The 12,095-nt window shown below is 37.4% G+C and overlaps 1 protein-coding gene across 1 annotated transcript in view; it reads left to right on the top strand.

Moving 5' to 3' along the window:
- Window positions 1–12,095, top strand: part of LOC122797720 (CUB and sushi domain-containing protein 3) — a 5,249,173-nt gene that overhangs the window by 3,748,863 nt on the left and 1,488,215 nt on the right. Inside the window, exons 32-33 of the mRNA XM_044066251.1 lie at window positions 11,206–11,319; window positions 12,014–12,095. The exon at window positions 12,014–12,095 is cut by the window's right edge and continues 14 nt beyond it. Coding sequence (XP_043922186.1) covers window positions 11,206–11,319; window positions 12,014–12,095 — 196 coding nt within the window. The remainder of the gene's footprint in view (window positions 1–11,205; window positions 11,320–12,013) is intronic.

Genomic DNA, 12,095 nt, shown 5'->3' with positions numbered 1-12,095 from the left:
ATCACATAGTAATTAAAACAGTTATATGAAATGAGAGGAAGATGCGGGCAGATTATTTCTCAAAATAAATGGTTAGAATGATATGCTTCTTTACTGGAAATCGTAGACTGCTGGCATCCATTTTGATCACACTTGCACAAAATAGGCAATTTAAAAACTCTGTTTTATTAATGTATGACTGATTCAATTGTAATTCTTTTAAGATAATGAAAAGGCTTTTGCTGAAATGTAAGTTTCATTAGGTAAAGTATTTCAGGCTCTGTAGACTGTCATCCCACATTAATCAAACAGAAACACACTTTGTTTTAAGGTAAAAGAAATGCTTGTACGAATTAGTAAAGACTAATTAAAATGTACAGTCTGTGCAGTTTATCCAAGTCAATGCACAAACTACTGAGAAAAGAAGAAATGGTGTAAGTGTAAAAAAGAAAAGACTGGGAAACCTTGAGGTAATTTATCAGTGCCTGTCTGTACCTGTCCACTAAAGTTTGTAATAGATGTATTTCAGATGCATAGTCTATGTTTGACAAGAGTAGATAGATAGATTATATAAATAGAAAGATAAAGGATATATCTATAGCTATACATATATATATATATATATATATATATATATATATATATATAAATATATATCTGTGTATAATTGATATATTTTTATATCAATTTCATATATATATATATATATATATATATATATATATATATATATATATATATATATATACACACACACACAAATAGATTTAGGGTGAAATCTGAATATGCTCAATGCATCATTAGTGAAAAACATCAAAACTGAAACTTCACATGCATGTATAGTCAACATCTCAAAAGCTTGAAGCACAAAATAATGTAAACAGAAATGCCATAGTAAACAAGCAAAAAAATAAATAAAAAAACATATGGAAGACATGGAAGACACGTCCATTATGACAACCTGAAACCACGTCTGGAAAAAAACTGCACACAGTGTCAGAATCTGTATATATCTAGAATCACTACATCATAAAAATGTAAATTTAAGTACCGCCCCCCCCCAACTCATATAGCGCACTTGCATTACAGAAAGCAACTGAAAGAGAGGCACTTCAAGGAAAATAACATTTCCACACCAACAGAAGTGTACATATGCATTCCATAGAACATAACTCTCCCCAGCATCAAGGAATGATAGATAAGTTGTAGTATCTCAACAATTTTCACAAAGGATAAGACATCTGTGGAAGAACAAATGTTTAAAAGTCTTAATTTATTTCTCTCAAAGCTTAAAAGTCATAATTTATTTCTCTCAAAGCACTGACCTGCGCTTTTCAATACAAAGTGAAATTCCACTCAAAAGCCTTAGCCGAAAGTCATCCACAAGGATTTTCTCCCTGACAAGCACATTAATCACTCAAAACAAACCTGTGACACCGAGCCCAAGTAAACATTGGAGGCACCTATGCCATGCCCTGCTTTCTTCTGGGTCCAAGGCAATCACAACTTACTCAAGGTGAATACATTCCAAGAAACTAAAAGACAAGAGTACCAAATCTGTATTTGGTTGTAGAATGAGTGAAAAATTTTCATGGCTTCTCAAGTATTTAGTCGTCTTAGAAATACGCCAACATCAGAATCTTTCTTCGCCAATTTCACATCACATTGCTTGGGACATATCATACACTTGATACTCTCATTCGTAATTTTTATTTTGTTTATTTTTCTTTTGTAAAACAGACAAAGCAATGACTTGTTTACACTTAGCTGAAACTTAACTGATGTGCCATACAAATTAGAGAAGCTGAAATTCTGAACTTTGTACCAAAGAAGCAGCATTTGCTGGTAGCACTACAAAAATTCTTTGCCAATGTATTTACAGCAACAAGTTTGAAATTGCACAAAAGATAACAAATGTAAGAAATCAACTGGATGATGAGAGTAAATTAAACAAGCATTGCCATAACACAGTATGAGTGTTGAAAGAAGTTTTAAGGCATACAACAGAGGTACTTAATGCCTCTACAGTATTAGGTTCATAGGTTCATACTAGGCTATCTGCCCTAGGGAATTTATAAGCCTAGCCAGAGTGTGTTTGGCTTTCGCCACCCATTTTAAATTAATTTTGCTATGCCCTTTTTTGAGGTTAGTATACTGTGCCTCTGTCTAATAGTGACACAGAAGTGATACCCAGGGTAAACCTACAATCTCCCATCCACTCATCAAGATTCCTCTTGAAGAGAGTCAATGAGGGACTCTCCCTAACCTGGACTGGCATTTTATTCCAGAGTGAAGGGAGCCTCTGGGTTATGAATCTGTCCCTCCAGCATGTCCTATTTATTTCAGTGCTGAGGTTCAAGTCTCTCGAGCGTGTAGCTCGATGAGATTTGGATTTTCTGAGGTGCAGCATGTCCATTAATTCCGGGTTGGACATGGCTTTATACGTCAGGCACAGATCGGCTCTGAGCAGGTGGTATGCCACTGAGCAGAGCTGAAGTTTCTTTAACCAGGCAGCATATGGCATCTGTTTGAGCCCTTTGATCCTCTTGGTGAAGTACTTTTGGGGTCATTCCAGTTGCTGCAGGTGTCTGGTATGGTACATCCCAAAAGGGGCATTGTACTCAATTGTGGGCCTGATGAGGGATGAGTAAAGAGGCACGATGACCTCCCCTGATCTAGATGTGAATCCCTTCATGATTAGGTGGGCTATATAAAATGTTTTTCTAACCACTTTGGCCATGTGGTTGTCAAATGAGAGATTGCTATCAACTTCGGTCCCCAGGTCCCTAATTACTTCTTCCGTACTTAATGGATTACCACCTATGTGGTAATTTGTGGGCACTTTGTTTTTGCCAAAGGGGATGAGTACACACTTTTTGGTGTTTAGCTTGAGGCCATGGCTCTGGCACCAGTTGTCTGTTTCTATGAGGCCCTTTTGGAGGATGCTTGTGTTAGCTGGAGAGTCAATTATGGCACCCAGTTTGCAGTCAATGGTCAGCCACAGTCCTTCCGTGTTGGCCTGTACCTCTGAGAAATATATACCGAACAAGAGAGGTCCCAGGACTGAGCCTTGTGGGACGCCACTTGTAACTTTGTTGGAGTCTGACATAGCTCCAGCAATTCTAACCATGTGGGTTCTGTCCTTGAGCCAGTTTGCAACCCATCTAGTGACATAGGGGTTTATATTTAAGCTGGTGAGCTTATCTATAATGCCCGAGTGGGGTATTGTATCGAAGGCTTTTGCGAGGTCCAGGTAGGCTGTGTGGACCACCTTCCACTCGTCAATGGCCTTGGTGACTGTTTCAAAGAAATTGACCAGGTTTAAGAGGCAGGATCTGTCCTTAACAAAGCCGAACTAGGTAGGATCCAGTGTCTGTAGGTCCCCAATATCTTTATTTATGAGGTCCATGATGATCCTTTCCATAGCTTTGCAGACCAAGCTAGTCAGACTTATGGGGCAATAGTTTCCAGGATCCGTTGAGGCACCACCTTTGTGGAGAGGGACCACTGTTGCTGTACGCCACTCTTTGGGTACATATCCTGTGGTAAGGCTGAGATTGAACAGTAGTTTTATGTTTGGGTTTAGCTCTTCTTGGTGTTCATGTGGGATGCAGCCCGGGACACCGTCTGGTCCCATTGATGCTGTGTTTTTTGCTTTGGAGAGGGCGGCTCTTACCTGAGCATCTGAGATGTCAGGGGGGCAGCACTCTGCTGGGATAGATATTTGCCCTTTTGGTGGGGAGGGGGAGAGAAGTTTGCACTGAACCTGACAGCTAGGATGTTGGCAATGTCTGTGTGTTCGGTGTTTTTTTTGTCATTTTGGACTAATTCTGAGCATATCTGGGAATTCCCACCCAGGTTCTTAACATAACTAAAGAAAGCCTTGTGATTATCCTTAGTGTCCTGTCCAATTTGTCTCTCGAAGCTGGCCTTAGACGATTTTATGAGTGCCCGTAGTTTTTTGCCATCACACCAATCCGTTAAAAGGAAAGTTCTAGCTATAAAACAAATGGTTGCACTACTCAAATCTATAAGGTTCTTCAGAGTTGAAAACACTACCATCATAACACTTAAGATAGAATTACGTAATGTCTTACCATAAAATTCAGCATTTTTCCAACACCATGCTGACAGATTAAGGTTATCCAGAGTTATAACTATGCCAACATTACTAGTATGCAAAGCACGGAGGATATGAATAGCGCTCTGCAGCAAAGTTCTACATGAAACTAAATCCACAGATGCTTCCACAGAACTCAAGTGGGCATCTTTTGGTCCCCATGATTATTTGCCCTTTATGATCTTTTATATTTCACACGTACACCTGGCAAGCAAATTGCATAATTACAACAGCTCCCATTTATACAGAAATGACAGTCGCACCTTCCATGTTCGTCAATCTTTATTTTCTATCAAATGATGATGTAATTCTATCCATCGATACATATAAATATATATATATATATATATATATATATATATATATATATATATATATGTATACATATATATATGGGTCTACTTCTAAATTTCGAAGTTTCAAAACCTCAAATTTCTTATGGCTGAGACCATCAGATTGAAGTTTTGAAACTTCAAAATGTAAATTAAAAAAAATAAAAACCCCAAAAATGTTTTTTTACATTTTTGCAAGGGGGAATGCCTCCCTGAAACCCCTGCTAATTAAATATACCAACTCCAAGATCGCAGTACAGCAAGGAAAATGGTAACTATACTGTTCCATGCTGTATGGCAATCTGCATTTAAATGGTATGAAGTTTCAAAACGTCAGTGTTATGGTCTTGGGCATAAGAAATTCAAAGTTTGGAAACTCTGAAATTTAGAAGTAGACCCACACACACACACACACACACACACACACACACACACACACACACACACACACACACACACACACACACACATACACACACACACATACACACACACACACACACACACATAATTATATATATATATATATATATATATATATATATATATATATATATGGATGGATGGACTCCCTTCTCAAGCTGGAAGTTCCAAAGCAAATGGTCAAGACCATAACATCAAAGTTTTGAAACTTCGAGTGTTTTGAATGGAGATTTCTGTATAGCATATATATGTGTATATATATATATATATATATATGTATATACATACATATATATATATATATATATATATATATATATATATATATATATATATATATACCGTATTTCCCTGCAAATAAGACTGGGTCTTATACTTTTTCCCCCGCCGAAATACGCATTAGGGATTATTATCAGGGGGTGACTTATTTACCCCAACTCATTCAACAATCTAGATTTATTCATTTATTCATGTACACAAATCGACATTTATTCATGTACACAAACTGACATTTATTCATGTACACAAATTGACATTTATTTGGTACTTTTCCATTATTGGACAACATTTCTAGGTAATGCGTTAACAGTTGTGTGAGAATTCTACATAAACAGTACAACAAATATTTCAACTTCAGAATATCTACACCTTGGCTTTTGCAGTGCAATATTTCATGCTTAACAGAAAGTGCAGTAAAATCTCAATATATGTGTATTGGAGAAGGGGAATAAAACAGGTGAATAACTCCCACTTTTTGAGTGGTGATGCTTTCTTTATTCATTACTCAAACTGTAAGAGATGAATGATGGAAAGTCATAAAAATAAAGTCTGGGAACTAGTGGCCTTAATACAATAAACAAAGTCAAAAAGCTGACAAGAGCTTGCTGGCAGTTGAAAGCAGAAGCAATCCATTCTGTTGGAACATTGTCATAAGTCTCCAACCTCTAAATTACAGCCTGAATTTCTTGCGACTCCATATCCTGTAGAACCATTGGCCCCAATCTGTCATGTTTAGCAATAGAGCGCTCCTTAAATGAGCACTGCTTGTCCATGTAGCCTGCTCGTAGTGCATTGGCAACATGGCTGTCAGTGATTTTATCCCATAAATTCTTCACCCAAGTCATGACCTCTTGCAGGCTAGTTTTCACAAAGTTTCCACTCTGATTTCTCTCCATTCTATTTTCAGTGTAGTCATTGAGTTCCATGTGCAAATGGTCCATGAATGGCATGTTTATTGCAATATTAAGAGCCTGCAGGTAGGCAGTCATTCCTGTGGGAATCATTATTTGATCTATTCTTCTCTGTGCAAGGAGTTCTTCATGTCCTTAGCGCAGTGAGTGCTGGCTGAATCCCAGACTAGCAGACCACTTTCACCACCTCGCAAAACAAGTGGCAGCATTACATCGACCAACTTTCTTATAACTGCTTGTGTGCACCAGGCTTTTTCAGTTTCAAGAATGTAAATGCCTGAAACATGTTCACTCTTATCTTTCTTGCCCTTACTAATAATTAGAGGTGGGTTTTTCTTTCCTTCTTGATGAATTGACAAAATACAGGTAACATGTGCACTTTCATAACCAGTGGAGGGAATGTAGATTGATGAGGCACCCCTCTGATCAATTGTAGTTTGAGATCCTTGGCCCATAAACACTGCAGTTTCATCCATAACAATCATATTGGAGAGCTGGTATTTAGAAAAGTCGATGCCATCAACAAAGGACTTGAATGCAAGTGCACGTTTAATAACGTCAGTATCTTCCAGCTTGAACAGTGTTGTTGATCATCTTATAAACAGTTCATATTGCTGAAGGAAGCCATCCAGCCAATGTTGTGATGCTTTGAATTTTTTGGGGATATTTCTAACTATGATGCCACTGCAAGGGCAAATGCTTGAATATCAGCCTTGCACACAACCAAAATCTTTGCTCTCCTGTTAGCAATCCATTTGCAGATGATGTCTTCCAGCTCAGGAAAAAACGGTTGCCAACTTGATCCACACTTGCACTTCTTAGCATTTCCCTCGTCTACCTGTTGACTGAGGTTATTGTATTCTGCTTGCCATTTTTGGACCATTCGGAGATCCAGTTTATTTTCTTTGCAGAAAGCCATTAGATTTTTTTTCCCCAGAGTCCTCCATGATTCCTTACTTCATATCTGTCACTAAAATCACTCTCTCTACTTCCTTCCTTATCCCCTCCCTTCTCTATGGCACCCCACTACTAACTAATCTTCAGTCCTCACTAAAAAAACAGCTTACCTCCTGCGATAACAAAATTGCAAGATTCACCACCAGCCATAAGTCCTCCACTCACCACTGTTTCTCCCTCCATAAACTAAAATGGCTAGAACTTCCCAATCAATTAACTTACACTCAACTAACTCTAGCCCATAAGCTTATTCTAAACCCCTCCCTCTGTCCCTCCCTTTCCTCTGCCTTTAAAATGCACCTACCTAACAGAGTTCTAAGGTCAAATAATCAAAATCTACTGGAAGTGCACAAACCTACTCATCCCCCAGGCAAAAACCTTCTTTCCTTCAGCCTCGCACGCCTCTGGAACTCCCTACCTCCACTCATCCGCACCACCTCTAACCACTCTACCTTCAAAAAGTCTCTTTTCTTGCATCTAACATCACAGTGGGAATGCTCTTGCTCCCACCCCACATAACTAACTCAACTTAATATCCTTCAATACCATATTCTATTTTATTTAGCTACTATGTTTGTTCTCTAAACTGTACTAATGTCTACAATTGTTGTATTACTATCATGTTACTTCTCAATGTATTAGCTGTTATGACTGCTATTCTATATTGGATTAGTTTTTACTTTCATTGTGCCTACATAGTATTAATACTTTCTGTACCTAGATTGTCACTGTCTAATGTTGAATGTTTATTTTGTTTTGGAGCTTTTCTCCCCAGGACTCTATTGAAAATGGATTCTTTAAGGCCCAATGGACTATCCTGGTAAACCAACTGCAATAAATATAAATAAATAAATAAATAAATTTGTACTCGATCGAATAGCTTTTTCTTTTTGCACTCATCTTGTCTGGGGGGGGGGGGCGGCTAACTGAAGACTTACGAGACAGGAATGGCAACAAAACTGGCAACAGTTAAGAAGACATAACCACACCCATTCATTATCAAATGTGTAAGTTTTACGTGCATTGTCTGTACTTTAACCAATCACAGTACACTTGCCAGGGTTTATTGGCCAAGGATCACAAATGTCAAGTGTGAGGGAGGATTATGGTTACAGTAAGAATATTGGAGGACTCCCGGGGAAAGAATCTTATGACTTTCTGCAAAGAGAAGAAGTTGGGTGTCCGAATGGTCCGAAAATGGTGAGCAGAGTATGATATCCTCAGTCAACAGGTGTCAATAATATTATTATTTTATAATTCAACACGTCCATCATGTGTTGTTGACGATCTTAACTGGGGCTTATTTTTGGGGTAGGGCTTATATCATGACCACTCTGGAAAACCATACCAAAACCATATATATATATATATATATATATATATATATATATATATATATATATATATATATATATCTCAGTAGTTATATCTATATCTATAGCTATATATATATATATATATATATATATATATATATATATATATATATATATATATAGAGTGAGAATGAAAGGGAGATATATATATATAAATATATATGTGCACCAACAAATATGCTTGGATCAGTTATATCACATATATAAAACATCAAGATTACAAGTCAGGACATTAAGGTTTTTTCCTGTTCTTGACAGAAGGATGCAATTCTTACATTGCTTGTGGCAGCTGAGTATTGATCATGGATCTGTATTGTTTAATTCATCTCTTGTCAATAAACTATCTTATGGGAGATTGTTCTATTCTAGTGCCAAAATGAGTTTGTTTCTTTAATTGTTTATGTATTTCTTTATATATTATGTTAATTAAGCTTGTGGTCTTATTTTAGAATTAGCATGAGAATGAAGATAATATGTGTTGGTTTTATTGTTTAATTATATTTTTACCTACTTTAGCTTCACTAAATTATTTAGACTGTCACATTAGGTATCAAAGAAAGATAGACCCTTTGATACCTAGTTAGTTTGCCAATAAACCAGGGCCTTCAGTAAAGGTCCTACCACAGCCTGTAAGACTCATGATAGAAAGGCCCTTCCAGCTTGATGCATCATTCATGATTCAGGAACATGCTAGACACAGCAATGTAAGACCTCATTATCAGCAAATTTGCATGTTTTCTGAATTGCAGTTACTATCGTGACATACAGATCATGGCTGATCTGCAAGCCACAGTAGTAACCTGCTGCTCCTGTAAGTTGTGAAATCCCCCTCCAGTCACACACACACACACACACACACACACACACACACACACACACACACACACACACACACACACTCTACAGTCCCTGTCCCTATTTTAGAATGTGTCCAGTGGTTCCCCCTCCAACCCCATAATGGTGGTCTGAGACTTAGAGCACTTTATAGCGTAATTCCTAGTGTCTAGGATATTGTCCACCACTTTATCTCTCAACTGTACAGATTTTCGCAGAATATCCAGATTTTTGGCTTATATTTTTGGCCTATTTTTCATAAAAGTGTGATTTTCTATCAAGTCATTGGCATGTCATTGAACATTTAAGTCAGAAAATAATGCCAGATATTTCAGTTTCAGGATTCCTACCCTTCAGGAAATTCTTGCTAATGCAAAACTGATATACTTTTTCAGTCTGGAGCAGTAATATTTAAACATAGTCATTATTTTTGGTCTTTGTCCCCCCTTTATTTATGGCTTTGTCCAGATTTCTTACTCTGAGAGGTATTCCTGCCACACCCTTGCATCCCATTGTAATGCTGGTGCCTTCACAACACTTAATGCATTCCCTGGTGTCTAGTATATCTCCCCCACCATCTTGATCCACCATTGTTACATTGGTGCCATTATGGCACATAATGCATTCCTAGGCATCCAGTGTACCCCACCCGAGCCCCTGATCCCTATTGTAACAGAGGCATTGGTACAGAGCTTAACACAATAATCTCTGGTGTTCATTGATTCCTCCCACCCCCTTATCACTTTTAGGATTTATCTGCCATTATGGTACTTCAGTTTTCTCCCTGGTGGTCTACTGGATTCCTCAACGCTGGTACCGGTAGTAATGTCGCTGCAGATATGGCATTTCAGAAATGATTCCCAGGTCTCTAGTCTATCTCTCCACCCCTGTCCCTGTTTCATTGTCGTTGCTGTAATAGCACTTTAAAATTAAGTCTTGGTTTCCAGTGATTCCCTACCACCACCATCAACAACACGTTTGTGTTCAGCAGTTGAACAAGGCCTTTTGGTCACATTCAGTACATAACATGATGTGGTTGGCCTTGATGATCTGTAGGATCTAGTACTTTCTTGAATGACTGAGCCGTGTAGATACCTTCCTGGAAGTAGTTTGGGGACAGATAGTGCATGGCTAATTAACACATGCCTCTCACCTTGAATGCCTCAGTGGAGTTCAGCATAAAAGAAGGGCCAGCCCTTCATGATGCTGGAGGACCAAGCCGCACCATATAAAGGTACTTAATGAATACCAACAAGGTAGCACAATGTGTTCATAGCTTTGTACATGTCATTGTATGGATCTGAATCCAGCCAAGGTCTTTTTTTTTCTGATTGGCTAGTGCTGTTTGTGGTTTTCTTTCATTTGTTTGTTTATTTTTTTTTATTTTTGCTCTATTTTTATTTCATTTTAGGACTTTGATTTAGGTCACAGAAATTGTTTTCGCAGGATGTGAATTTGTATTTGTCATGTAGTGTCTGACTTTTTATTTTCCTTTTAATGTGAATGATGGTGATTGTTTGCATCAGAGAAGATGATACACATAGTCTACATGATGTTTGAGGTCAAAATAAATAAAAATATCTACAGCTAGTAACCTAATGTATAGTTTCACCACAATTTCACAGTCCTTGTCCAGGTAGCTACTAAATGCTGCTTATAGACAGATAGATAGACAGATAGATAGATAGACAGACAGACAAACAGACAGACAGACAGATAGATAGATAGATAGATAGATAGATAGATAGATAGATAGATAGATAGATAGATAGATGTACATATTTAGATGCATATGCAACATGCATACACGCTTGCATGTGTGTATATTTATGCTTGGTTTTGGCATCTGTTCACCTATAATTATTCATTTATTCTTTCAGACAGTTGTTATATTTAGAAGACCAGTCATTCATCAGACAAGCCTAACTTTTCTCATATGTTTTTCCTTTTCTTCTGTCTACCTTTCTGTCCCATATGCATCATCCTCTCTGCAGTGGTTTTTGGCCAATTTGTATTTTTCCAGACTGCCCTACGTGATGTGGTTGATGTTTATGATGGCCCAACTCAGCAGGCTTCTCTCTTATCTTCACTGAGTGGATCTCATTCAGGTATAGTTGCTGCCTTTTCTGCTTTGTTTCTATATAATGCAACTGTATGTCATGAGTTTAAAAAAAGTGTATTTTAGAACCATGTTCTGTAGAATGCACAATTATTTTCCTTCCATGCTTTACCACTGCAGGGAGTTTTTGAGTTTCTGTTCATACTATTTTAAATGAAGCATTGTGATCATGTAAGTTCTACAGAACGCAAACATCAGCCAAGAAGGATGTCACCAGTAAATTCCCAAGCTATAAAATAAATAAAGTGGCATGCATTACTTCATGTTCCAGTAGCTGGTCTGCATTTGAACCTTCTCAGCAGGGGTCTGGTTACACTGATGTATATATAAGTGATGCTTAGCTTAAGTACATTACCTTTTGGATTAGCTGAGGTTGCTCCAGAATTAATATTAAAGGTAGCTTATATTAACTCCCTTTATTGCTGGCAATAAAGCATAAACCATAGAGTTCATATGAACAGAAAAAAGAATGCCATCTAACCAGTTTTTAATGTTGGTGGGTTAAGCATATGTACATGTGTTTGCCCACAAGATATAGTTCTGGCAATTAAATTTTAAATTATTATTTATTTACATTTGTTTATAACAAATATTATGTTATATTTTATAACAAATTGACTTGTGTTTGTATATCTACTATAAAATGAAAAAAGTGATTCACTCTAAAACCATTGTATTTTTAGGAGAAACGCTCCCGCTGAGCTCAGGAAATCAGATCACGATTGTTTTTACTTCTGTGGGACCTGGAACAGCTAAAGGGTTTCA

This window comes from Protopterus annectens, chromosome 3.part1, assembly GCF_019279795.1.
Source record: "Protopterus annectens isolate FY-2018-M chromosome 3.part1, PAN1.0, whole genome shotgun sequence".
In the NCBI taxonomy this organism is placed as follows: domain Eukaryota; kingdom Metazoa; phylum Chordata; order Ceratodontiformes; family Protopteridae; genus Protopterus; species Protopterus annectens.
This window is presented reverse-complemented; position numbering and strand designations above follow the sequence as displayed.